The 27,782-nt window shown below is 59.5% G+C and overlaps 1 protein-coding gene across 4 annotated transcripts; it reads left to right on the forward strand.

The window, feature by feature from the left end:
- Positions 1-1,421: 1,421 nt before the first annotated feature.
- On the forward strand, positions 1,422-26,547 carry TRIM3 (tripartite motif containing 3). 4 transcript variants are annotated; one of them, XM_047752374.1, is made up of 12 exons: positions 1,422-1,550; positions 10,046-10,210; positions 16,996-17,227; positions 17,425-17,576; positions 17,761-17,941; positions 18,251-18,983; positions 19,108-19,211; positions 23,960-24,127; positions 24,315-24,483; positions 24,732-24,802; positions 25,732-25,872; positions 25,980-26,547. In XM_047752374.1, the coding sequence occupies exons 2-12, from the start codon at positions 10,080-10,082 to the stop codon at positions 26,130-26,132; spliced, it is 2,235 nt and encodes a 744-aa protein (XP_047608330.1). In that variant the 5' UTR covers positions 1,422-1,550; positions 10,046-10,079; the 3' UTR covers positions 26,133-26,547. The 4 variants fall into 4 exon arrangements, with proteins under 4 accessions (XP_047608330.1, XP_047608329.1, XP_047608332.1 ...); XM_047752373.1 differs by lacking the exon at positions 25,980-26,547 and having other exon boundaries at positions 24,732-25,865; XM_047752376.1 differs by lacking the exons at positions 1,422-1,550; positions 10,046-10,210 and having other exon boundaries at positions 16,997-17,222.
- Positions 26,548-27,782: the final 1,235 nt, after the last annotated feature.

The raw sequence follows: 27,782 nt of genomic DNA on the forward strand, positions 1-27,782 counted from the left end.
GATGACTACAGAGGTAGTAGGTCCTGCCAGGCCTTTTCAGGCTGTGAGGCCTTATCGGGAGAAGTCTCGGGTCCCCTCATGTTGTGTAGCCCTGGCCCCCACTTCCACAGCAAACATGAACTCCGTCTGAGGCTCATTCGCAAGTACCAGAGCACCCGTGCTGGGCCCTGCACTAAGGCGGGTGAGAGGTCAAGGCAGCTTCCAGAGCCACTGCCGTCCCGCTGTTGAGCCCAAACCTGACCCTTGTGTGAGGCAAGGAAAGCTCCTGACAGTACCGATTTAGTCGGGGTCCAGGTAGCTCCTTGGTGGAGGAGTGCTCCAGAACCTGGCAGCACCCTCCTCTTCCTCTGGAGGCTGCAGGCCTCTGGCGGTGGCTTAGTCAGGGGGCTGGTCCATACACAAGCCCCCCCACTTTAAGGCCGCTGGAGATTTTTCAGCCTGAAAGGTGCTGAAACCCGGCGTGACTGGAGGCAGGCCCTCAGGCAGAGCTCAAGGCCTGGTTCCAGCACTTTCTAGCTGACTGATCAGGGTTGATGTCTGGGGAGCCACGGGCCCTCAGTTCTTTCCGTTGCAAAACCCAGCTAATAAAAGAAGCCACCTATTAAGATGAAGAGTATGAGGGGTAATATATGCAAAGTGATTCGTTATGTGTCTGGCACACAATAAGCACTCAGGCGCTGTTAACTGTTATTGTACTTTTTGATTATTTTCCACCGGGGCTGCTTTTCCACAGTGCGACGATTCTGAGAATTGCTCTGGTCTTTGGAGGGTGGGAGGCAGTCGCTGGAGGGCCTGAACCATGATTTCCTCAGGAGGAGGCTCTTGAGGCAGAGCCCCGCACCTGTGTACCCGTCGGCCGCTTCTCCCAGAGCTCTGGGTGCTGCCCTTCCACCTTGGGGCCCTTCCGCCGCCCCGAGGTCTGGGCCGAGGCACAGACGCCTGGGTCCTCCGCCCAGCAGAGACCACGCCAGCACAGTCCGCAGGAGCCCGCCGCCGGGGAAGCCTGGAAGGGCCCCTCCCCGAGGCAGTCCTTACCGACTCCCAGCGTCCGAAACCCCTGCTGCCCAGCTGCCTTTTCTGGACGGAGCCCCTGAGACCTGCGCTGCCGCCCGTCCCTGGAACTGTCGGGAGCCCGAGGCGGCTGGCGGGGAGCGGGGAGCGGGGTTCGAGGATCCGGGCTCCGCGCGCCGCCTCACGGGCTACCCAGCCCGATCGCGGAGGCAACCTCTGCGGGAGTCTCCGCCGGGCTGGGGGAGCGGGGCGGGCGGGGCCTCCGCGGCGGTGGGCGGGGCGTGGGCGGGGCGTGGGTCCCCGCCGCCCCCTCCCCCGGCTGGTCCGCAGCCCCGCCCCGGCCCCTCCCTCCGGCCTGTGCGGCTGGTCCGGCGGCGGCGGCGGCGGCGGCGCCGGCGCGGGGACAGGCGGAGGCGCGGGACGTGGGGCGGCGCCGCGGGCAGGGCCGGGCGGACGGGCGCTGGCAGCAGGGGCAGCGCCGCGGGCCCCTCGGAGTGGCCGCAGTCCGGGCCTCGGCCCTCCCATCCTGCCTGGCCGCGGTGAGTGCGACGGGCGGCCCCCCGGGGGGCGTTGGTATCCCCATCTGCCCGGCCCTGGTCCGGGTGCGAGCGGCGGGGTCTGTCCGAGTGTCTGTGGGTGGGGGCACAGATGCTTTCCCAGAGCTGTGCCTGCCTCTGTCCACGTGAGGCGTGTCCCTGTCTGTGAGAGCAGTGGGGGGATTCTTCGGGCTGTGGCTGCTCACGTGAGGTCCATGTTTGGGGGGGAGGCGCGGGTGGATGGGTGATGGATCCTTGGAGCAGCTCGGGGTTTGGGAGCTTGTGTATGTTGGCGGAGGGGGTCGAGTGCTGCGGTCGAGGATGGGCGGGGGGCGGGGGCGCGGGTGGGGTTGCGGAGTGGGACTCTGGAGTCTTGTGGCCCAGCTCGCCCGCGGGCTCCTTTCTCGCTGGTGCAGACTCTTCCAGCCCTTGCCACCCCCTCCATCCTCCTCAGGTACCTAGCGGCCCCTCGGGGGCTCTAGGGGACACCCTTTTCTCCTCTCGCACTGGCCCCTGGACAGGAAGCCTCCTCCGGAGGCTGTTTCTTGCAGGAAAGGACCCTTCTGTTTCCCCTGCAGCCTGGGCCCGCCTGGAGGACCCCAGGCCCCTCCCTGGTCCTGGCCTCCTCCCTTCTGGACTTGGCTCCAGCTCATGGGCTGCAAACCTGCAGGGACAGATGGTTGCAGTTCGGAGGGGCAGGCTGCATCCCAGGGAGGTCAGTCCGCTGAAGGCCGGCTCTGGGCTCGCTCCTGGCGTGGGGGTCTCTGATGTGGAAAGCAAACCCAGGGCTGGCCCTGGTAGCAAGATGAGATCTGGGAGGTTGGAACAGGTGCAGAGGTCTTCTGCACAGGTCTCTCCTCGCCTGTCCGTCCAGCTCATCAGTGCCCATTCATCCCCTGAAGCAGGGCTCTGATTTGCTGCAGAACTGGAATCAGAGCTGCAGGCCTGACAGGTGCCCTGCCTCTCTTGGCTTGCATGCCTCCAGTGACAGAGCACTTACCACCTTCTGCTACGGGAAAGCTTCTTTGTGTGAAGTGGAGGGCTTTTTCCTTGGAACTTTGTTCCCTTGTCTTGTTACTGCCTTTGATTTTGCCTCTCTGTCTGGTGAGAAGGAACTGCAGTGATTTAAACATGGCTCTCCTGTCACCAGCATATACTGAGCACCCTCTGTGTGCCAGGTGCTGCCTCAGCCGCTTAGGGGACAATGGTATTCTTGCTGAGAGAAGAGCTTGAGCAAAGGCCCGTCGTTGGGAGAGTACAGCCTGTGTTCAGAAAAACAGAGCCAAACCATATGGCTAGGGCAGAATGTGCCTGAGGGAGTGGCATGGGTGCCCTAAACCCAGCAAACGTTTATCTTGCAAGGGGGGTGGGAAACAACTGCAGCCGCTCCCTAACACACCTAGCCTTTCCTTGGAAACCAGCAATCAAATACCCAAGGTGGTACCAGACTGGATTTAATCAAGGGCACACATCACAATCTTCACCTGGACAGAGAACCTTGGGAATCTCAGGTTTGGGGATGAAAAAGTGGCCTCCCCCCAGTTTACAAAGCGAGGGGCTGGAGGAGGGTCTTGCCCGGAGTCCTACCTTGCGTTCATGAAAGGTAGCAAGAGTCAGGACTAGCTCCCGGATCGCCTGAGCTTTTTACCTAGACACCTGTTAGGGCCAGACAGAGTCAGAGCTCGAACCTGAAAGATGGAGGAAGGGGAGGAAATGAGAAGATGCACAGGGTTCCGGCTGGTGTGACTCGGTGGATAGTGTTGCCTTTTGTTGACATGAGAGCTACAGCCGGAAGAGTGGCTCAGGGGAAAGTGAATTCCATTTTAGGCTAGTCTCTAGCAGCACCCCTGTCCAAGGTACAGCTGGCTGTACAGGCCTGGGTTCAAGAAAGTTTTCTGCACAGGAGATAAGGCTGTGGGGGTCATGAGCGAGTGGACGGTAACCAAAACCAGGGAGAGGGTGAGATTTCCCAGGCGGTGTATGGAAGCGAGGGGGCAGGAGGCCCTAGATCGAAGCCCCAAGGAACCAGACACATAAGGAGCGGCCGGGGAAGGGGCAGCCAGAGAGGTCAGTGGGAAACTTGCCTCGAGTGGGTTGTGATAGCATCACGTACAGCCTCTGCTCTTTTGAGTCCTGCGCTCTTGCCCAGCTGGTGCGTGTGTCTTAAGTTTTCATGCTTCTGTTCCTTACTCACTCTTCCCAAGGTACCTAAGACATTCCTATTTGTACCCCAAGAGCCAGGTCATATATTCCTTCTTCTGCAAGCCTTCTTTTTTCCCTTCCTTTCTTCCTTCCTTCCTTCCTTCTCTCTCCCTCCCTTCCTTCCTTCCTTCTTTCTTGCTCGCCACACCGGAGACATGTGAAAGGTCTGGGGCCAGGGATTGAATCTGAGCCACATGTGCTACCTGTGCGGCAGCTGCAGTGACACTGGATCCTTTAACCCACTGCACCAGGTGGGAGATCCAACCTGCGCCTCTGCAGCTGCCTGAGCCACCGCTGTCAGATGCTCATGCACTGCACTGCAGCGGGAACTCCTCTGCAAGCCTTCTTTATCCTCCTCCACCACCTTCAGAGTGAGGTGCTTCCTTCTCTTCGCCACCTTAGCAGTTTGAATGCGTTGATACCATGCCGCCTATCGCTTCGTCGTTATGTATTTCCGTGTCTGTTTCCCACCCTTGCCTGAGGCCTTGTGATGGACCGGGAGCGTGTCCACTTCAGCAGTGTGTCTCTAGTGACCACCTGAAGGGCCTTATCTGGAGAGCTGGGAAGTTGGATGGTCTGATGGGTTGATCAGCTCATGGACTGGTTCCGTCACCTACTCAGTCTGGCCGTGGGGCCAGGGGGGATACGGTCCCACAGAGGTGGTCCCCAGGCTTACCGAAAGGACTCCTTGGCTTTGAGGACTTGACCCCTCAGGCTTCATCTGTTCCAGAGAAACCCCAGGCCTGTAACCTGTAGTCATTTGTCGTTTCGCTGAGCCCTCAAATGATCAAATACACGTGGAGGCTGGGGAACAGCGAGGCGAGTCACTTGCAGAAGCCAGCGAGCCTCCCTGGCCTCTTGTATCCACTTGTTAACAGTGCTTTGGTCGCCTGCCTCCGCTCACAGCTGTGCAAATCGTGTCTCCTGAGCTTGTAGGAGGAAGTCGGCGGAGGAAATTAGATGCTGTTTGAGACTTTGGAGAAACTGAAAAGCCTTGAAACACATCCTTTGCAGATGTCCAGGCTCTGGGGGAATCAGCTCTGGCTGTCCTCATCTGCTCACAGGCAGCTTCCTCTTTAGCCCCTGGGTCTAGCTTCCTTCCCTCCAGGCCGGGGAAACCACACTCCCTGAAGTTCCTGACGGCTTCTCTGGGGCCTGAAGCATGGCCCCTCTGCGGCATTTCACGGTGGAGACTGGTCTCTCGTCCGCGATGCTCTCTTCTCCCTGCCGCTCGTGGTTTCTCTGCCTGATTCCCTTTTCCGTGTGTTTGCAGGCTTTGCCTCCTGGCCTGTCCCTTCAATGCTGAGGTTCCTTAGGGCCCCGTCACAGACTCTCCTCTCTGACCCTGTCTGGGTGCTGTCACCTGCTTCCATGGCCTCAGGCGCCATCTCTGCCCTGGCGACTCCCAAATCCTTATCTCGAGGCCAGACCTCTTTGCTGGGCTCCGGGCTGTCTTCCCAGCTGCCAGGATGACCTGTCCCACTTGCATATCCCCTAGGCACCTCGGATCCTCTTACTGAACACGGAACTTAGCCCTCTCTGTCCAAACCACTCGTCTTTCAGCTTCCAAGCCCATAAACTAGGAATCATGTCTAATTCTTTCTCCTTCCATTCTTCACATCTAACCAACCAGTCGCCAAGGTCTGCTGACTCCTCCCTATGAAATCCACTTCTCTCAGCCTCCCCTCTGCTGCCCCCCAGTCAAGGCCACACCACCCTCCTCTAGACCATGGCAGTGTAAGGTAACTGTCTGTCTGTGACGCCCTCAACTGTTTGCCACACTGTGTTCAAAAATTTACTCTTGTCGCCGCTCTCTCGCTTTCTACTTAAACCCCCTCTGCCGCCGCACCCCACCCCCACCCTCCAAAGGTTTCCTTTGCTCTTTGGATGAAGCCTTAATCCCCTAGGGGAAAGGGGAAAGTCTAAACTCCTTAATAAGGGCAACAAAGATTGCGCGATGGAGCTCCTGCCTACCACGCGTCTTAGCCTCTCCTCTCCGTGCTCGATTCATCCCCTGATGCAGAAGGCACTGTGCTCTCTGTACCTCACCCATCCTGGAGCTCTGGGCTTGACGGGGCCTCCCTTCAGGAGAACTCTCTCGCTCTCCAAGCTCCAGGACCCCCTTGCTCCAGCGTGGATCTAGGTTAGGTGACTGTGCTCCCGGCATGCCCCCACCACGGTGCTCCAGCGTAATCTCGTTATTCGATTGTGGAATCCAGGGAGGCCGAGCCGCACCTGTTTATCTTTGTACTCCCAGGCCTAGCAGAGGTGTTGAATGAATGCTGAAAGGGGAAATTAGGTGCCTTTAGAACCTCATGGAAAAGGTTGCAGGGCTGAAGCTTACCGAGATGGCTGTGGGCAGCCTGAGGAAGGAGAGCGAAATCTCAGCTCTGAGTTCAAGACCTTCCAAGTGTCTGCTGTGATACGCAGTCCATTTTACTCATGACCTATAGGACCATGGGGCAGATCTCCGAGGAGCAGTGGGGTGGGAGAGATGGGAGCAGAAGCCGAGGAGAGGAAAGGAATCTTAGTGATTTAGGCGGGGGTATGACCTCAGCGGCTGCGTGCCCAGCACGTCTGGGTGGGGAACTGAAGCAGGAAGGGGAAGGGAGGGAGGAGCTGTCCTGCTGGGATGGGGCCCAGTCCCCGCCCCTGTGCGCCAGGCTGGGAGAGCCCCTTGGGCTCCGAGGGAGGCGGAGCCTGGCATCCAGCTGCCCCAGCAGCGCCCCTAGACCCCTCCTACTCTTCCTCCCAGCCCTCCCCTTCAGGGAACAGAAGCTTCAGCTTGGCCCTGGCCTCCTGTTCCTTCCGCCAACCTTGGTTCTGTCCTCCTCCTGCTGCGTTGCTGTCCTTGTAGTTAAGTCTCCAGATTCGGAGCCCGCCACATCTGGAGAAGGAAGCTCGGCATCCCGGGGCCCACCTCGGGAGAGGATGAACTCAGGAAGCCCTCTCATGCCCACCCGCCCGTCACCATAGGGCACCTGCAGCCCAGCCCCTCTCTGCCCCTCCCCAAACCTGGAGAAGCCTCGGGACCGGCCCCACTCCTTCATTCACTCATGGTCTTTAGAGAGGCCTGCGGTGGCCAGCTGGGCCCAGAGAGTGGTGGCCCGAGGTTCGTCACGGCCTGGTTTGAAGTAGCCCAACTATCTTTCTGTCTCCTTCCATGGCCAGATGTCTCTCCTGAAGTGTCTCCATCCACTGGGTTCGTTCGCATCTCCATCCGTCCTTCCCCCTCTGACCTGGCTTCTGCCCCTGCACCCACCACCACCAGACCTGGTGGCCGCGCTCTGGTCTTCGTCTTACGTCGCTGCGCCTTCTCTCCTCGGCTACTCTCTCCCCCTGCCCTCCTTGGTCGCACGCTCTCAGGGTCACGGTCCCATCTATTGTCATCGCCTTACGTGCCATTCATATGCCCGGGCTCCTAAAGTGGTAACCAGCCCAGGCCTCTCTCTTGAGCTCCCGTATTCTGTTCCTTTCTCGACATCTCTCCTGGGTGTCACACGGGCACCTTAAATACAGCGTGGCTGAAACGACACGGCCCAGATCACCCCCTCAGCCTTCGCTGTTCCTGGGCACAACCCACTGGGGCTCCTCGTGGACACCGCTTCCCCCCCACGTCCAGGCAGCACGATGTCCTTTTGACTCCACCTCGTGCTTACTTCTCACATGGACCCACCTTTTTGCCTCTAGCTCTGCTAACACCCAACAGCATCTTACCTGAAGAACTGAGGTCGCCTCCCACGTGAGCGCCCTGCTTCCTGCCTTGGCTCCTCTTCCGTCCTCACAGCTGCCAGGGTAGCTTCCTTTTTTTTGGGGGGGGGGGGTCTTTTTAGGGCCACACCCACAGCATATGGAGGTTTCCAGGCGAGGGGTCTCATCAGAGCTGTAGCCACCAGCCTACACCACAGCCACACAATGTGGGATCTGAGCTGCGTCTGCCACCTACACACCTCACGGCAACGCCGGATCCTTAACCCACAGAGCAAGGCCAGGGATTGAACCTGCGTCCTCATGGATGCTAGTCGGATTCATTTCCGCTGAGCCACTACAGGAACTCCCAGAGTAGCTTTTTAAATTATTATTACTAGTAGTAGCAGTGGTGGTGGTAAATTGCATCATCCCCTCCCAATTCGGGGTAAAACTCAGATTCTTGACATCCAGATCCTTTATGCTCTCACTCCAGCCACCTCCCCAGACTCAGCTCTGGCCTTTTACTCCCTTTGCTCCGGCCGCGGGGTCCTTGCAGAGGCCTGTCCCTCTTGCTCTTCCTTCAGCCTGGGGTGGTTTCCCTGCCTCTCTCTCTGAGCCCCACCTTCTCCCTGCTGCTCTCCTCCCAGCCCTCAAAGCCCTGCTTGAAACTTAGCTGCTGGGGGAGTTCCCATCATGGCTCAATGCTTAACAAACCCAACCAGGAACCATGAAGTTGTGGGTTCCATCCGTGGCCTCGCTCAGTAGGTTAAGGATCTGGTGTTGCCGTGAGCTGTGGTGTAGGTCGCAGATGCGGCTTGGATCCTGCGTTGCTGTGGCTGTGGTGTAGGCTGACGGCTACAGCTCTGATTTGACTCCTAGCCTGGGAACCTCCATATGCTGCGGTGTGGCCCTAGAAAAATAAATAAATAAAATAAAATTTAGCTGCTTGGGAGTTCCCTGGTGGTCTAACATTTAGGACTTAGCGCTTTCACCCTCGCAGCCTGGTTTTGATCTCTGGTCTGGGAACTGAGATCCCACATCGAGCTGCTGCACACCATGGCCAAAAAAGCAAATGAGTTAACCTGCTCGAAAACATCTTCCCCAATTACCCAATTTTTTCCAAAAAGTGCTCTTTCTCATAGCATCCTTTTTTTCTTCTATATAGCATCTCCTCCCCCAGCTTGAAAGTATCCATTGTTTATTTACTTTTAAAATATCTGTCACCACTTCCTCACCACAAGGACCGAATCTGTTTTTTCTATCACTCTGTCCCCAGCGCCTGTGCAAAGTCAGCACTTAATAAATATTCACCGAATTATGAATTAATTCAATAAACATAGACTGATCTTTATGTCGGGCTCTGTGCTCAGTGCTAGGAATAAAATATATATATTTATAATTATATTAATTCATATATATATATATATATATATATATATATATATATACCTGTGCATAGAGTGGAGGAAGCAGAGAAGTAATAAGAAGATCACAGGACCACGTATAAGGGCGAGGATGCAGGAAATACAGGGCGCAGAGGGATACGAAAGTGGGGCAGCTATCCCGGACTTGGGGAAGTCGGGGAAGGGAAATTTATGAACAGACCTGAAAGAGAAGCAGGAGCCAGCCAGCCACAGTGGCGGGGGGCGGTTTGGAAGAGGCTCTCCGGCAGAGGGAACAGAACGAGGGACTGCCCAGAAGCCGGAGAACAAGGATTTTTCCAGGAAGTGCAGAGAAACCAGTGTGACTGCTCACAGAATCATGAGACACGAGGTTGCAGAGGGAGGTAGGGGCCAGACAAAGCTAAGCCTTGTTGGCCAATTTAAGGAGTTTGGACTTTGTCCTCTGGACAATGGAGAACCTCTGAAAGAATTTAAAGGGAATCTGTGTTTTCTAAGCCTCCCTCTGGCTGCGAGGGGGATGGATGGGAAGACACAGGTGAGGAGATGAGGACACCAGTTAGGAGCCTGAGGCCATAGCGCTGGAGAGAGTTGGCAGCAGCCTCAACGGGGGGCAGATTCTGTGCAGGTGGAGAAAAGGGGATAAGGCATTAGGAGACAGCATCCCCAAGACCCGGATACGGATTGGATGTGGGAAAGAACGTGATCCCAGGCAGTCATTCTGTGGGGTGGGTGGAAGCAGAGATAGAAGGGCCGCAGGTGGTCAGAGGCGAGGCACCCCATCGGGAAGGTCTCCTGGGAGGGCTGGGGGGCAGAGGAGATGAAGGGCAGGCGCATCGGTGAAACTGGCATCCCCAGACCCCGCCCCAGACCTGCGCTCTTGCAGGTGTGAGGTGGGCATTATTACTCCCATAACTGCAGGTTAGGAAACTGAGGCTCAGAGAGGGTATGTGACTTCTCCAAGGTCACAGAGCTGGCAAGAGGCTGAACTGCGTTTGAAATCCAGCCTGCCCCCCCGAAGCCTGTGCTTTGGAACCAGCGCAGCGTGCTCGGGGCGGGGCGGGGGGCACCCAGTCCCCCTCCCTCGCCCAGATCCTTCCCTGCTCCGCCTCAGCCACTGCTCTGCAGGGGTTCCGGGCGGTGCTGCCGAGCAGGTGCAGAGGGCAGGGCCGGCTTTCCGGGTGCTGACCATCTGTCCGTCCACAGGCTGGTGTGCGTGGCAGGAGCCGTCGTGGGCACCATGGCCAAGAGGGAGGACAGCCCCAGCTCAGAGGTCCCGCCGATGGACAAGCAGTTCCTGGTGTGCAGCATCTGCCTGGACCGGTACCGGTGCCCCAAGGTTCTGCCTTGCCTGCACACCTTCTGTGAGAGGTGAGGGTGCGTGTGCCGGGGAGGGGTGAGCACGCGCAGGAGATGAGGCACGAACCGGTGAGAGGACCAGAGGTCCCCGGCCCGGGGGCCGTGCTCCCTGCTCAGCGCAGGGCCTTCTCTGCCCCTTTCCAGGCCCGAGGGTGGCCTGGGCAGTCTTGGACGTCACCAGAGAAATCAGGCAGGGCCGAGCAGCCCGGCCAGCTCCGGCACCCAGAACTTTCTGACCAGCGCGAGGATGTTCGAAGCTGAGTCTGTCCTCCGTGCCTGTGGTCACTGTCATCCCAAGGCACTAAGTGAAAAGCAGCCCCTCCCAGCCGCTGGGTTTCTAGCTCTTAGTCATTCAACAAATAGTTATTTATCGAGCAACTTCTGCTCCAGACCTGTTCCAGGTGCTGGGCAAGAAGAGATAAGCAGAAATAGGTATGATCCTTGCTCTTAAAGAGCTTACAGTCTAGACAAGAAAGATAGTGATCAAATCATCATGCAGCCAGACCATAGATGAATGTAATTGTGCACCGGTAATGAGCCACGAGGAGTTCCCGTTGTGGCTCAGCAGGTTAAGAACCCAACATAGGAGTTCCCATTGTGGCTCAGCAGTAACGAACCTGACTAGTATCCACGAGGATGCTGGTTTGGTTCCTGGCCCTGTTCAGTGGGTTAAGGATCTGGCATTGCTGTGAACTGTGGTGCAGGTCACGGATGAGACGCGGATCCTGTGTTGCTGTGTCTTTGGCATAGGCTGGCAGCTACAGCTCCGATTCAACCCCTAGCTTGAGAACCTCCATATGCCACAGGTACAGCCCCAAACAAACAAACAGAAAAGAACCCAGAACCCAACATAGCGTCTGGGAGGATGTGGGTTTGATCCTTGGCCTCACTCAGTGGGTTAAGGATCCGGCGTTGCCACAAGCTGAAGCGTAGGTCACAGATGCGACACAGATCTGGCGTGGCTGTGGCTGTGGCATCGTAGGCCTAACCTGGTTTGACCCCTAACCTGGGAACTTCCATATGCCGCAGGTGCAGCCCTAAAAAGACAAAAAAAAAAAAACAAAAAAAAACAACAAAAAAAAATGAGTGCCACAAATGAAGTGCTAAGCTGAGATCTTAGATGGGATTGTTGTAGTTGAAACAGGGAGGGCTTCCCCGAGGTGGGACCCAGAGGCTGGATGAGAGTTACCTGAGTGAGGGCAGTGGTCCGAGCCTTCCCGGCAGAAGAAGGGGAGAGCCGCGTGGCCTGAGCGCCAGCAGGTAGAACAGCCTAGAGGAAGCCCGGAGAGGCAGGAGTGGTGGAGCGAGGCCTGGGTGGAGCCAGAGAGCTGGGTGGAGGCCGGCCCATGAGAGGCTTTGCAGCCCGGTTGGTGCCCTGCTCTGACCCTGAGAGCTGCAGGAAGCCGCTGCAGGGCTTCACACCTGATGGCATCTGTCGGTGGAGGGCGGCCTCCCTCCAGCCTTACCCCTCATCGCTCTGCCTGGTCCCTGGGCTGCTTCTCACCATCGTCTCCACCCAAACCCTCCTGCCTGCCCTGAACCTGGCTCTGCCCAGGGACGCTCTTCCCCTCCAGCCCTGGGCTTTTAGGGCCCCGCACGACTGCTCTGTCCACTTTGTCACCTGGAAACAGCCTCAGCCTCCCCGCGGACTCCAAGTGCTTTCATCACCCCAGTGACTTCACTCCACTTGTGCCTCTCAGTCCTGACTGTGTCTGCAGGGACGTCCTCCACGCCCCCCCAGCCAGCCTCTCTCCCGGGGACGTTATCCCCCCATTGCCGCGATACCAGCTTTGACGGGACATGGCATCCCGCGCCCTCAACTGCTCCCTCTCCTCCCAGCCACCAGCTCCCCAGCCTCCCTTTCTTTCCTGCCCATCCTGGATCCCAGGGTAGGTCCTGGGCAACCACAGCTGCCCTGCACCTGTCCTCTCTAACCCGGTGAGGGCTAGCCGTGGGCGTCTCCGCACCTTCTCCCACACCGATCACTGAGCCGTCCTGGAGAAAATCCATGCCTGAGAAATTATAGCAAGAGCTGCCGTGTATCGATGGCTTTGCTATTTGCCATGGACCAGCTCAGTGACTTACATGTCTTAATCCTCACGACAGATACCTCATTATCCCCACCTTAGAGAGGAGGAAGCTCTGGTTCAGAGTTGTTGAGTAATTAAGAAATACTCGAGGAGTTCCCGTCGTGGCGCAGTGGTTAACGAATCCGACTAGGAACCATGAGGTTGTGGGTTCGGTCCCTGCCCTTGCTCAGTGGGTTAACGATCCGGCGTTGCCGTGAGCTGTGGTGTAGGTCGCAGACGCGGCTCGGATCCCGCGTTGCTGTGGCTCTGGCGTAGGCCGGTGGCTACAGCTCCGATTCGACCCCAAGCCTGGGAACCTCCATATGCCGCGGGAGTGGCCCAAGAAATAGCAAAAAGACAAAAAAAAAGAAAAAAAAGAAATACTCAAGGCTCCGCGGCAGGTGCACAGTTGAGGTCTGAAGCTAGGCCTGACTGCAGAACCTGCTCTCCTAACTATTACGAATTCACTCACCCGCGTTCCCTGCTCTCAAGGACTTCGGCTCTTGCGGCATGAGGGAGGCTCGGCAATCAGCTAATCAAACGGGAGAGACCAGCTTGGGTGAAGTGTTTCGTAGGAAACCACCAAGGGGAAAGTGAGGGTGGTTGGGCCAGGGGCTGGTCTGCATAGAGTCATCAGGGAGGGCTTCCCCGAGGAGGTGACATTTGACCTGAGACCTGACGACGAGAAGGAAAGGGCCATGTGTGGATTGTTCCAGGCACCAGGGACACCTTTGCAGTGTTGGATGCAAAGGCCTCAAGGAAGAAGTGAGGGGGGCATGTGAGCCACCAGAGGAGACGCCAGTGTGACAGATGAGGAGGAAACGGGGCTGAAGCGAGGCCCGAAAGCGACAGAGCAGTCCACGGGGAACCTTGGCAGTTTTAGCAGAGTGTGGCTTTTGTTTTGAACGCAGTGGGAAACCACTGGAGGAGTTTCTGTAGCAGGGAAGTGATGCGACATGAATTAGATTTTGTTGTTGTTGTTATAAATTAGACTTTTTTTAAAGCTCACTCTGGCTGCTTGTGTGGAGAGTGGATTCTAGGGAAGCAGGAGTGGAAACAGGGGCGTTCCCCTGGTGGCGCAGTAGCAATGAATCTAACTAGTATCCGTGAGGATGCAGGTTCGATCCCCGGCCTCACTCAGCAGGTCTGGGTTCTGGCGTTGCTGTGGCTGTGGTGTAGGCCGGCAGCTGTAGCTCCAATTAGACCCCTGGCCTTGGAACCTCCATATGCCGTGGGTGCGGCCCTAAAAAGCAAAAAAAAAAAAAAAGAAAAGAAAAGGGGGGCTCTTGATGAGTTCAAAGCTATGTTGCAGGAGGAACCGCAGATTCAGCAAACTGGGAAGAGAGCTACTGGGGAGCTGAGCCGCATGGCTGAAATGCAGATTTCAGAGTTGACGCCCTGATGGGTGACGAGACACGAGTGGTTCCAGGAGCAGGGGAGTGGACAGCTGAGGTGAAGGGGAGAAAAGAATTGGGGGCTGTGGGGGGTAAGGAGACTTAGGAGCTAAGATCTCTTTTTTATTTTTTTTCTGTCTTTTTAGGGCCGCACCCGCAGCAGATGGAGGTTCCCAGACTAGGGGTCGAATAAGAGCTGTGGCCGCCGGCCTACACGACAGCCACAGCAACGCAGGATCTGAGCTATGTCTGTGACCTACACCACAGCTTACAGCCACCCTGGATCCTTAACCCACTAATTAAGGCCAGGGACTGACCCCTTGTCTTCATGGATGCGAGTTGGGTTTGTTCCCACTGAGCCACAGTGGGAACTCCAGGAGCCGAGAAATCTTGGTGGGGGGCGGGTCACCCTGTGTCCGTCAGGGCCGCCGACAAGTGATGCAGGGGTGTGTGTGTCGGGGTGGAGATAATGGAGAGACCGAGCCCAAAGGAAGGCCCCAGGGAGTGGGGGAGCCACCCTGCAGGCAGCAGAGTCAGTGTCAAGGATGCCGCAGACAGAGGGCCTGGGCCTCCGCGGAGCTGACCAAGAACTTAGAAACGTTCCCTTGACCCCGAGGAATGTGGAGCATGAGGCAAAAACCCATCTCGACTGGCGAAGGCTGAAGGGGAACCCAGGTCACAGATGCGTTCATATCTGTGCGGCCCTTAGAACTGTGCCTGGCGCCTAGTGTCTGTTAGATAAATAAAAATTAATTAATGCAGATCCCGGGCTGCCAAGAACACCCACTGAGAGACAGAGGAGATGGGAGAGGTCGCACTGTGCAGTGTCCCTCCGCAGACGTGGGGCCTCCACCGCCCGCTGGCGGGTCCCTTTCTGGCCCGAGCCCTTTCCTCCCTCCAGCAGCCTCCCCGCCGCTCGCCTGGGTCCCCCTCCGCTCGCCTGGGTCCCCCTCCTTCGCCTCCCACCTTCACCCTCTGCGCTCAGGGGCCTCCGGGCCTCTGGTCCCTCCCTGCCCCACTCCCCGAGGCGGGGGGGGGGGGGGGGGGGTCCAGCCCCTCCCCCGGCCCAGACCTTGTCCTGCATCTTCTCGTCTCTTCGCCTCTTATTCTATACTCAGGCTCAAGACGCCCCCCCCCAAGCAGATTAGACCTCTGCTTTGTCCCTTTGTCCCCCCAGCTGCCACCCAGTCCGACACCCTCCCTCTCACTTCCACCCTCTTCATCACTCCTCCGCCCGTCGGCCCCACCCCGCTCCACTAGCTGTTCTCCTTACGGAGGAAGGCGCTCCCAGTTGCCAGATTCAGTGGGCATTTTGCAGTCCCTACCGTCCCTGATTCCACCGAGGACTCCTCCCTCCCGCCTTCTGGAATGACACGGCCCTCTGCTGCCCTGATGCCGTCTCTCCTCTTCTTCTCTGCCCCCCTCAGTCAGTGTTCACGGGTGCCCCTCCCGCTCTTGGCGCTGGGTCCCCCTCTTCCTGGCCATCACATGCTCTCCCCTGGCTACAGGGGCCATCAAAACATCCACGGCCTCCCCATCTCTCACCTGCCTTCTTTCCCACTGTCTACTGGTCCCCTCCGCCCAGATGTCCCACAACCAAGGCAAGGCTGGACTGTCCGACACACCCTCCTCTTTGTGTGTTTGTCACCGTGGTGAGTGTCTCCATCATCCACTCAGTCATCTGGACAAGGAATCTGGGCATCAACCAAGACTCATCACTCGCTCCCCGTGTCCAATAAGACAACACCGCCACCCGCGGCCCTTCTTAGATGCCTCTCGGATTTGTTCCGCCTTAGTCGGCTTGGCTGTTGCCTAAATCCAGGCCGTCCTCACTTTTGCCGAGACTATTGTAAGAGTTTCCTGGTTCAGCACCTGCTTTGCCTTGGGTCTGGCTCTTGTGCTCATTGGCTTTCTTCCCTTTGGGCCGCTTGCCGGCTCTGAGTCCGCTGACAACCAGAAGGTGCAAAGCACAGCGCCGGGCACCCTGCACTTACTAAACGGTAGCCAGAGGCTGAGGCGGAGGAGGATGCTTCCGCCCTGGTCCGCCGCCTCTTCCTGTTCATGCTCACCCTGCACACAGGGGCAGTGAAGACGGGCTGGATCGAATGCACACCTGGCTGCGCTAAGCTCCTGCAACCCCCTCGCGCCATTGGGAGCTTAACTTCCACGCTCCTTCGGGTGGCCCAGGAGCCCTCCCTGAGCCGGCCCCTGCCTCTCTCTCTCCAGAGACGCCCCTCACCAGACCTTCGTTGCCCTCAGTCTCCAGCCCCCACACACTGCTTATGATCCCCACCCGGACGGCGCTGCTTCTGGCACCTTCTGCATCTGGGACAACCCCCCCGCCCCCAGTCCTCCTCTCCCTGCCTGTCAGACCAACGGCGGTTTGTCCATGAAGGTTGTGCTTACATCACGTCCTCTGAAGCCTTTCCAGGCTACCCTCTGTGCCCACCGTGGGCCAGATGCCCCTTCTGTGCATTTCCTCGTCGCTGCATCTTCTCTATGTCTTATATTAACCACAGGTGACACTAGTAGCCCACAGTATCCAGTGCTTTCTGCGAGTCAGGCATGTCAGCACTTGACATTCAATTCTCCACACCTTGTGAAGCCTGAACTTTCTCCAGCTTACAGAGGGAGGATCCTCGGCTCATAAAAGTTAATTAGCTTGTCAGCGGTCACACAGTGTAGCAGGTGACTGACCTAGGAATTGAACCCAGGCAGCCCAGCTCCAGGACCCGGGCCTTTTGGTCGTCACGCAGTTTGCTTCCGTAACCTCTGCCTGTGTTCCTTTTTTTTCTCTGCACAGTGGGAGTATTTTAGAGGTAGGCACTGTGCTTGATCTGCGTGTCCCCAGAGCCTGGCACACATTTGGCAAGAGCAGGCAGTCAGTCAATGTGTAGCAACTTACTGGGGCGGGGCACGGCGACTAGGTGCATATTTTCTGTGCCAAGGGTGTGTAAACACCTGTGGAAGGTGAGCCTGTGCTTGTGACCCGGGAGGAATGCGGCTAAGTCTGCTCCTCCGAGGCACCTCAGGGATGAGCTTCCCCTCCGCCGTGAGAGGCGAGGCCCTTTACATTTGCGGGTAGGAGCAGACGTGTGCCAACCAGCGAGCCTTCGACGCGGAGTGGAAGGGCCCACGCGTGAGGGAGGGACTGGCCCCTGCGGCGGGGGTGCGGCGGGGGTGCGGCGGGGGTGCGGCGGGGGTGCGGCGGGGGTGCGGCGGGGGTGCGGCGGGGGTGCGGCGGGGGTGCGGCGGGGGTGCGGCGGGGGTGCGGCGGGGCGCACGGCCCCGGCCCCGCCCCCCACGCCTTTGACTCCGCCTCCTCCCCGGCCAGGTGCCTCCAGAACTACATCCCTGCCCAGAGCCTGACGCTGTCCTGTCCGGTGTGTCGGCAGACGTCCATCCTCCCGGAGCAGGGCGTCTCCGCGCTGCAGAACAACTTCTTCATCAGCAGCCTCATGGAGGCCATGCAGCAGGCGCCCGATGGGGCCCACGACCCCGAGGGCCCCCACCCCCTCAGCGCAGTGGCTGGCCGTCCCCTCTCCTGCCCCAACCATGAAGGCAAGGTGGGCCCAAGCAGGCCCAGTGAGGCCAGGACTTGGGGTGGAGGGGGAGAGGCTGGGGGAGGGGCCGCGGGGCCGCGGGGGAGAGGGGGCTTCCCTGGAGAAGGTCCAGGTAAGGGGTGCAGGTGGGGGGAGGGGAGGGGACAAAGACGTGCGGTGTCGAGCCGTGGCCTGACCAGCGTCCTTATGCGGCCCGCCAGACGATGGAGTTTTACTGTGAGGCCTGTGAGACGGCCATGTGCGGCGAGTGTCGCGCGGGGGAGCACCGGGAGCACGGCACGGTGCTGCTGCGCGACGTGGTGGAGCAGCACAAGGCGGCCCTGCAGCGCCAGCTCGAGGCGGTGCGCGGCCGGTAGGCGCCTGGCGGGCACCTGGGCCAGTGGGGCGGCCACCTGGGGTGGCGTTTCATCCCGGGCGGGGGCGGCGACCCTGCGGAGGGAGAGCAGGGAGGTCTCAGGGAGGAGCCGTCGTCCCGGGCAGCAGTGGGGTCCCCAGGGGGCGGGAGCGGTTGGGTCTGAGGCGGCCCCGCTCCGCAGCCTGCCACAGCTGTCCGCAGCCATTGCCTTAGTCGGGGGCATCAGCCAGCAGCTGCAGGAGCGCAAGGCCGAGGCCCTGGCGCAGATCAGCGCAGCCTTCGAGGACCTGGAGCAAGCGCTGCAGCAGCGCAAGCAGGCTCTGGTCAGCGACCTGGAGGCCATCTGTGGGGCCAAGCAGAAGGTGCGTCAGGCCCCCTCTCTTCCCCGCGCCCGTCAGGAGACGGCTGCACTGCCCCCTGCATTGCCCTGCGCTCCACACCCGCACTCCCCTCCCCCAGGCTCTACTTTCCGCCTCCTGACACCGCCCATAGGTGCTGCGGCATCTGCACCCCTTGTCCACACTCACCCTCCTGCATCGCCTTCATGCCATAGTACAAGTTCCCCAGGAGTCGCAGATAACCCCCCCCCCCCCCACGCTCGCGCGCGCGCCTGGCCACCCCAGCCTGTCCCCACCTGCCTGCTCACCCAGCCCTCCCCGACGCCTCCTCAGGTGTTGCAGACCCAGCTAGACACACTGCGCCAGGGTCAGGAGCACATCGGCAGTAGCTGCAGCTTCGCGGAGCAGGCCCTGCGCCTGGGCTCGGCCCCAGAGGTGCTGCTTGTGCGCAAGCACATGCGGGAAAGGCTGGCGGCCTTGGCGGCGCAGGCCTTCCCGGAGCGGCCCCACGAGAACGCGCAGCTGGAACTGGTCCTTGAGGTCGACGGGCTGCGGCGATCGGTGCTCAACCTGGGCGCGCTGCTCACGACGAGCGCCACGGCACACGAGACGGTGGCCACGGGCGAGGGCCTCCGCCAGGCCCTGGTGGGCCAGCCCGCCTCGCTCACCGTCACTACCAAAGACAAGGATGGGCGGCTGGTGCGCACCGGCAGCGCGGAGCTGCGCGCGGAGATCACGGGCCCTGACGGCGCGCGCCTGCCGGTGCCCGTGGTGGACCACAAGAACGGCACATACGAGCTGGTATACACGGCGCGCACCGAGGGCGAGCTGCTCCTCTCGGTGCTGCTCTACGGCCAGCCAGTGCGCGGCAGCCCCTTCCGCGTGCGTGCCCTGCGTCCCGGGGACCTGCCACCGTCTCCGGACGACGTCAAGCGCCGCGTCAAGTCCCCCGGAGGCCCGGGCAGCCACGTGCGCCAGAAGGCGGTGCGTAGGCCCAGCTCCATGTACAGCACCGGCGGCAAACGGAAGGACAACCCCATCGAGGACGAGCTTGTCTTCCGCGTTGGTACAGAGGGCTGAGGGCGGAGCCAGACGCCCCCCCCCCCCCCCGTGTGGGCAGTGGCGGGGGGAAGGCTCAAAGCGACCTCAGGGTGAATTTTTTTGACTTCCATCCCATCTCTTCCTCATAGGCAGTCGTGGAAGGGAGAAGGGCGAATTCACCAATTTACAGGGTGTGTCGGCAGCCAGCAGCGGCCGCATAGTGGTGGCAGACAGCAACAACCAATGCATCCAGGTAAGCGCTCCTCCAACCAAAACAGAGGTTCTCGCTCGCTACGGCCCGCTAAAAGCAGCAAGAAAACCACACACACGCACCAGACTATACGGGTCCCCTCCTGAAAGATGAAACCCTACAGACAGTATTGTGTCTAATACACCAGTCGCCACCTGCGCCCTTGCCAACCCTTTGTCACCGTGGCAGCAGGAACCAGCGCCTTCACCATTAAACACCAGGGTTCACTGCGCTGGCTGCTTCTGCCTCTGGAGATGTGGCTCAGGCCAGACCTGCTCCTGGACCGCAAAGATCCGGCTCATGCTTCCTTCCCCTCTGCCCCGCCCCCAGAGCCTCCACCTGGCTGGCTGACTTTCTCCCCTTTCCACCACCCCCGTGGTCAGGGTGCAGGCTCGGCGGCTCCCCTACTACCTTCCAGCATGCCTGTGACTCCAGGATGTGTGCTGTCTGTGCCATTCTCTGCAAACATCCCGTTGACTAGACAGTCAAATGGGGGTAACTTGGGAAAAGGGGTCCCTTCCAGTGGCTCGGCGGTAGTGGTGTCACAGGTGGTCCTGCCCCTGGCCTTCCCACTCCCTCACACACCCGAGTGAAGCACCTGCCACTCAAACAGACATGGCCTCTGCTGCACTTGGAGCTCGGTAAGGCCCGAAAATGTGGCTTTCTCTGTCTCTTCCTTGTAGCGAGCCTAGCAGCGGGCAGAGCCTAGCTGTGGGCAGAGCCTAGCAGCAGGCAGAGCCTACTGGCAGCCCCCGTGTGGTCAGCGCAGCAGAGCAGTTCAAGGTTCAGCCTCTGAAACCAGACACCTGGGCTTGAATCCTAGCCCTGCCGCCTACTGACAGGTCACGTGACCTCTCTGAGCGCCGCTTAACTCATGTGTAAAATTAGGAAAAGGATACCGCAGAGGGCGGCTGGGCGCCTAAGTGATGTGACGTGCCGTGCCTGACACCAGTGAGCCTTCCAGTGTGAGCTGTGGAACATATCATTGCCCAGGTGGGGCTGCAAACAAAAGCCAGGAGCTGGGAAGGTGCTGGAAGGGCTTGTTCAGGGACCCGAAAGGTCCCCCAGGGGCTGGAGGGAGGTCACTCTCAGTAGATGGGTAGCTGAGGTCACGCCGTAAATGGTTCGGGGGCGGAAGCGGTGGAATTTTGATTTTCTCCCGCGTGTTTTGTGAATTTGAATGAAGACTTTGATCTGGAGCTATGACATCCTGTGTGGTGGTCTCGGTCTAGAAGTTCTATCAGCTCTTCTGTGAAAACGCCCTCCTTTCCTTCGGGGGAGTGTGAGTCACGTTCTCCTCCGCGCGCCCTCAGCCTTTGCCGCAGCCCCTTTCAGACCTTACCGGGATCACCGCTTGGCTTGTTTTGTTGTAGTCTCTCTCCCTCAACGAGACTCAGATCCTGAAGTCGCCAGCTGCTGCCCTGGCACAGGAGAGAGATCTGGTTAAGGACCAAGTTAGGGCACCGGTAGGTTGTAGCGATAAGGAAGCAAATTCAGCAGGTTTTGATGCGCCGTCAGATGGCAAGGGAGAGACACGAATCAGGAATCGCGGGGCTTGGTGCCCTGGGTACGTGGTGCTGCCACTCGGGAGCCGGCCCGGGAATGAGCTGATGTGTTCACTTGGTAGGTGGTGAGTCTGAGATGGCTCTGCAGCCTCCTCCATATGGAGATGTCCAGTTCTGGCCTGAGATGGAGCTGAGGAATTCATTCATTTGTTGAGTGTCTGCAGGGTGCCAGTTCCTATACCAGCGCTGCAAGTGCAGCAGCGAATGAGACAGATGCAGCCCCTGCCCATCTGGGGCTCGCATCCTTAGAGGGGGCAAGGGGGTTGACCAGTTGCTTAGTTACAGAAGCTGTTATGGACAGAGCTCAATAGCGTGTATCATGGAGACCTCCCTTGATGTGTGTATATTGATTTAGGGAGTTCCCTGGTGACATAGTGCCTAGGACTTGGTGCTTTCACTGCTGGGGCTCAGATTCAGTCCCTGGTCTGGGAGCTGCAATCACACCTCAAGCCACTGCAGGCCGAGGCCAAAAAAAAAAAAAGGTGAAAAACCAAACCAAACCCTTCTCTGAAGGAGTGGCCTGTACATTCTGGAACTCAAAGGGGGCGTAGGCATTGGCCGTGAAGAAGGGGTGGACTAGGAGAGGTTGGAAGGGGAGCCCCCCCCCCCCCCCCCCCCCGCCAAGGCCTCCGTGTCGAGCTAGAAATGAAGCAGCTCAGGCTGGAGGCAGACACGTGGGCCCCCTGCCCACCTGGCGGTCCCTGTCAGTCCCCCTCACAGCAGCTCCTCAGCCTGGGCTGCCCACCTTCTCATGCCGGCGAGCACTGTCCAGCTCCAGGGACCAGGACAGAACCCAGGGGCTGTTCTGATCAGCCAAGGGAGGGCACGATGGAAGGCCCACGTCAGGAGGAGTGACGTCCTTCGGTGGGTCAAGTTCAAATAGCTCCACAGGCCTGAGAAGTGGGGATGGGGCAGGGGCAGAGGGCCTGGTCCACTAGCAAGGGAGCACTTCTGGATCAAAGAGCAAGACCACAGCTTGAGTTCGTCAAGGCTGCTCCTAGGGCTCTGATTTATTTTGTGTCCCTAGCATGTTCACAAAGCCGTACGTGGAGCTTATGCGGTGAGTGACGTTTTGTTTGTGAAGGAGAAGCGATAGGCTTGGCTGTAGAGGAAAGCATCATTCAAGAGCAGGTGCTTTTAGAATGGGGAGACCTGGAGTTCCCGTCGTGGTGCAGTGGTTAATGAATCTGACTAGGAACCACGAGGTTGCAGGTTCGATCCCCAGCCTTGCTCAGTGGGTTAAGGATCTGGCGTTGCTGTGAGCTGTGGTGTAAGTTGCAGATGCGGCTTGGATCCCGAGTTGCTGTGGCTGTGGTGTAGGCCAGCGGCTACAGCTCCAATTCGACCCCTAGCCTGGGAACCTCCATATGCTTCAGGAGTGGCCCTAGAAAAGACAAAAAGACCAAAAAAAAAAAAAAAAAGAAAGAAAGAAAAGAAAAGAAAAGAAAAAAAAGAATGGGGAGACCTGAGCATGCTGGGCAGCGAAGGTGGAGCAGGTAGGAGGCTGGAAGGGTTTACTCGGCAGGAGGAAGATGACCTTGGCAGCTTCACAGCCAGGATGAGCTAATCCTTGGCCATCCCCCGACCCTCACCCACCCACTCCTTGACTGCTGCTAAGTCTTGCTGCATCTTCCTCCTGGATGTCTCTCAAATCCATCCACTTCCCTCCAGCGAGTGCCCTGGTCCGAGCCACCCTCAGTTCTCCCCTGGACCACTGTAGCCCCTCCTACGGGTCGGCCAGCTGCCAGTCTCAGCTCCTTCCTACCGCCAGAGTGCTGGTTCTGAAATGCTCCCCGTGCTTTTTCCACCACCACCAGGCAGGTCCCCAGGTCTCAGTGGACACCGGCAAAGGGGGCCTGCAAACTGAACTCACTTCCGACCCTGTCCACGTGGAGATGGCCTCACCTCCCACAGGTTAAGGGCTCAGTCCCGAAAGACCGGCCCTATCTCCAAAGCGAATCAAAGTTCGGTTAGTCAGCAGTACTGCTGACCAGCCAGCTATAAAGTGGAGGTTCCCACAGGCCACTCCTTGGGCCCGGCCAGTCAGCTAGAGCAGCTCACAGGGCTCAGAGAAACATTCCTGTTTACTATTGACTAGAAAGGATATCATAAAGGATGCAGGTGAATAACCAGGTAAGAGGCACGTAGGCCGAGGTCTGGAAGCGTCCCCAGGGTAGGCGCTTCGGTCCCCGTGGAACTGGGGCCCATGCCCTTGGGGCGCCATCCCGGCAGCTTATGGAGTCGTCCTGTTGAGTTTTTACAGAGCTTCGTCTGTGCTCCCCGCTCCCCGCCGCTTCTCCTCCCCAGAGGTTAGTGGGTGGGGCTGAAAGTTCTGACCTCTTCATCAGGTGGTCTTTCTGGGGACCAGCCCCATCCGGAAGCTGTCTAGAGGCCCCTCCCTCCATCCCCTCATTAGCACAAACCCATCAGGGGCTCTTTGGGAGCGGCGACAGACACGCCTGTTGGTCAGGAAGTTCTAGGGGTTGGAGGAGCTCTGTGCCAGGCACCGGGGACAAAAACCAAATCTGTTTCTCATTTTACCGCAAATCAAATCTCACCTTGTCACGCTCCAGCCCAGAACTCTTTTTTTTCCCCCACGCTCGTGACGTGTGCAAGTTCCCAGGCCGGGGATCGAACTCACGCCACAGCCGTGACCCAAGCTGCCGCAGTGACAACGCCGGCTCCTTAACCCCCTGAACCACAAGAGAACTCCATGCACACAAATTTTAGTGACTCTTCCCACCCAGAATAAAGCCTCACGTCTCCTGTTCTTTATGGGAGCGCTCCCTGCGCTCCAGCCACACTGGACAGCACTGCCCATCCTGGCCTCCGGCAGCGTCCCTGCGGACTCTGCCTTTTACGTACTGGTCACTCTGCCTGAACCCCTTTCTCCTGCCTTTGCCAGCCGGGCTCAGTCCATCGCCTGGCCTCTCTAGCAGCTCAGGTAGCCCCCGCTCTTGCCTTTTCTGACCTCTTCCCGCCCTTTCATGTTCTCACAATCGCCTTCGCACCCTTGCTGCACGTCCCCCAAGCGCTGCCCCAGCCACTGTGCCCACAGGGGGTGCCGGTAAGCGCTTGCTGAATGATGAATGAATGGGGGGTCCCCTCCCTCAGGACCCTGCCCCCTTCCCTCTGTGCCCACAGTCTCTCCCCTCCTGCCCGCTCCCTCCTTTGTTCCTTGCTCAGGTTTTCTCCAATGAAGGCCAGTTCAAGTTCCGTTTTGGGGTCCGAGGGCGCTCCCCCGGGCAGCTGCAGCGCCCCACAGGTGTGGCCGTGGACACCAATGGAGACATCATCGTGGCAGACTACGACAACCGCTGGGTCAGCATCTTCTCCCCCGAGGGCAAGTTCAAGGTGAGACCTCCTGCCATGCTTCTCTGCACCCGCGGTGGCCAGCAGAGGGGACCGGTTAGGGCCTCCTGGTGGTCAGGGCCCAGGCTGCTTGGCCCATCCCCAGCCCAAGGTTCCGCTGGGCTCCAGCCTGGGACTGCCCTCCTCGCTGGGCAGGATCCGGGCCCTGATGGGCGTTCCTTTCCTCTAGACCAAGATTGGGGCTGGCCGCCTCACGGGCCCCAAGGGAGTGGCCGTGGACCGGAACGGACACATCATCGTGGTGGACAACAAGTCCTGCTGCGTCTTCACCTTCCAGCCCAATGGCAAGCTGGTTGGCCGTTTTGGGGGCCGTGGGGCCACTGATCGCCACTTCGCAGGTACTGGGGGAGAATTGGGAGATCCTGTTCTGATACCCCAGGCCCAGAGCGCTCCCTGGGGTGCCCCAGCTCTAAAGACCCCTCCTCCTGTATTTGGGCCCCAGGGGCTCCCCCTTCTCTGTACCCTCGCACCATCGTCCCAGAGGCCCCACCCCTCCTCGGACGCCCCCCCTTTGTCACCCCGGGCGCTCTTCCCCGCCCCACTCCATGTCCCCGCTCACTGCCAGAGGCCCCCTGTGTGTTTTCAGGGCCCCATTTCGTGGCCGTGAACAACAAGAACGAGATTGTGGTGACGGATTTCCACAACCATTCGGTGAAGGTCAGTGGCCGCCCTCCTTCCGTGCGCACGTCCCCAGCCCTTCCTCTTCCACGGGGCTCCTCGCTCCCTCACCTCCTCCCCCTCGAGCTCGTTCCCGAGAGCCCGAAACCTTTACCGCGTGGCTGTCATGCCAGGCACGGTGCGGAGGCTGGGGACACAGCGCTGAACACGGCACACACACGTCCCCCGTCTTCCTGGGTCTCATGGGGAGAGGGAGGCCCTGGGAGGTCACGGGAGGACGTGGTCGATCCTGTGCTGGGGACCTGGGCAGGGGGGCGCCTAGCAGGAGCCCTTGAATCCGGTGAGGCTGAGAACGGCCTAAAGCTCAAGAGGGAATGAACCAGAAGAGAGGGGGACGGGAGGAGCCAGGAAGCGGAGGTGGGCCCTTGCCGTGCAGTCAGGAAACCACGAGTGGTTCAGCCTGGATTTGCACAGGGAAGTGGTGCCAGGGGACAGCGAGGCTTGTTCCCTGAAGGCACTTTCCTTTCTTCCCGGGAGCCAGGGGGAGTCACCGGAGGACTGCGGGCGGAGGGTGGTGCACTCCTGGGTGTCTCGGGAAGGCCGCTCTGTCTCTGGGACACAGAGGCCCAAGACGAGGCTTTTGCAATAATCCAGCTGAGGACCCTGGACGTGGCAGGGTAGGCGCGGGGCGGGGAGCTGAGAGCACGTCCTCGGGGTGTGCGCATTCGCTGGCCGTGGAGCGGAGGAGACAGAAAACCCCCAGAACGGCTTTTCCTGGGGAGGAGCTCTTAGACCTCAGGGCCCAGGCGACCGCAGCTGGAGCTGTCCCCTCGGCAGTGGGCGGCATGGACCTGGTGTAGAGCAGCAGATTGGGGGGCCTCAGCCCCGGGGCTTCTCCCCCGCCTCCTCCAAGGCCTTGCCCTCTGCCTGAGGCCGGGTCCCCAGTCCCCAGCCCTGTCCCCTGCCAGGTGTACAGCGCGGACGGAGAGTTCCTCTTCAAGTTCGGCTCGCACGGAGAGGGCAACGGGCAGTTCAACGCCCCCACGGGGGTGGCCGTGGACTCCAACGGGAACATCATCGTGGCCGACTGGGGCAACAGCCGCATCCAGGTGGGGAAGCCCGGGGCTGGCACGAGGCGGGCCCCCAGGCCGCCCCCAGGCGCCGCTCACCCGCCTGATCCCGCCTCGCCTCTGATCCCCGCTCTCTCGCTCCCCAGGTATTCGACAGCTCCGGCTCCTTCCTGTCCTATATCAACACATCTGCAGAGCCACTGTATGGCCCACAGGGCCTGGCACTGACCTCGGACGGCCACGTGGTGGTGGCCGATGCTGGCAACCACTGCTTCAAGGCCTATCGCTACCTCCAGTAGCTGCCCCGGGGCCCTGCCTGGCTCGCGGAGGGACGGACATCGGGGTGACTGGACAGGATGGCCTGGCCGGGAGGCGGGCCGCACCTGGCAGCACTGAATGTGGGCTGCGGGCGGGGGCGCGCCCGGGCCCCCCCCCTCCCCCCTCCCGACCCCACGGTTGCACTTTATTTATTCAGTTCTTGCTTTGGTGACTGGGTGGGCCCCGACCGCGGTCCCAAGGATGTGTGCAGAGCTTCGCCCTCCCGCCCCTTACACACCCCCCGTCCCTCAGTCTGCCCGCCGCCCCCAGCCTGGGGCCGGAACAGCCTCCCAGTCCTGGGCAGACGTCCTCGGGTTGTCTCCCTAGCACCCCGTACACACTGACAGAGACAGCAATACCCCACCCCCATATTCAATAAACGTCTCCACCACCGCAGTTTTGTGGCTTTCTTGTGGGCTGGAGGGGGGGTGGCCAGCTCTCCATGTGAGGATGGGCAGGCGACCAGGTAGGGGACCCAGATTCCCAAAGGTGCCCTGATGATTTAGAAGCTTCAGGAGAGGAGAGCAAGAGAAGGGGCGCTCTGGGGCTCAGCCATCTCTAAATGCCTGTCCCCAGGCCCGCCCCCTGCAGAAATAATGAGGCCAGAGCAGGGAGGAGCCTGGAAGAATGCCCCTGGCCCAGAGCACAGCAGCAGCTGCAGGGAGCCCCGTGGCCAGGATGACAGCCGTCCTTGAAGCGCGGGCCTGGCTTAGGGACCTGAGGCGAGCTCAGGTGAAAGCAGGGCGTGAAGACCCTGTGGCCGATTGCAGAACGGGAGCTCTGCTGCCTCCTCCTGCCACGCATCCCCAGACTGCTGCCGTTTCCCCGGAGTGGAACCAGGGGCCTGGCACCCCTCCTGAGCTCTGTTCTGTCAATTCCAGAGATAACCACCAGTCACCAGCCCTCGGGGATCTGGGAACTGCGACTGCTCCCTCCCCACAAAAGGCCGAGGCTGCTCCAGACCTGAGCCTGTAGCTGGCAGACTCCTACCGGGTACCCCCTGCGGCCCGGTGCACCTGGCGTGGTACTCGGAGAGAAGCCCCCAGGACGAGGGAGGGAAGGTCGGTTGTGAGGGTCACGGGGAGGCCCAAGACCATCCTGTGTCGCACGGTTCCCGAGGCGAGAGTGGGAAGGCCTGCCTGCGGGCCCCGGAGGACCACGAGGGCCGTGCCGAGCTCCAGGGTGGTGTCTTGGTGGGTTGAAGGTGGCCGTGGTAGGAGTGTATACTCTATAGAGGAGTTCCCTCGTGGCTCAGCGGGTTAAAGATCTGGTGTTGTCACTGCTGTGCCTTCGGTTACGGCCGTGGAACCGGTTCGATCCCCAGCAACTTCTGCATGCTGCAGGTGCAGCCAAAATGTATAAATAAGATACACCTTAGAAACTAATAAATGCTACAAATGAGGCTTTTTCCCTCCTGGAAGGCTGGCTGCCAAGCTGTACCAGCACACCCCTTTACAGGGTAAAGACACCCCTTTATAGGGTAAGGAGCCCCCCTGAAGGATCAGGCAGCCAGAGCTTAAGCATGGCTCTACCACGGGCTATCAACAGGATTTGTCTAAGATGCCTAATGTCGGCTTCCTTATTTGTAAAATGGGACTAATAGGACAGTATATAGTTTATACATTGTGTTT

Source organism: Phacochoerus africanus, chromosome 11, assembly GCF_016906955.1.
Source record: "Phacochoerus africanus isolate WHEZ1 chromosome 11, ROS_Pafr_v1, whole genome shotgun sequence".
Taxonomy (NCBI): domain Eukaryota; kingdom Metazoa; phylum Chordata; class Mammalia; order Artiodactyla; family Suidae; genus Phacochoerus; species Phacochoerus africanus.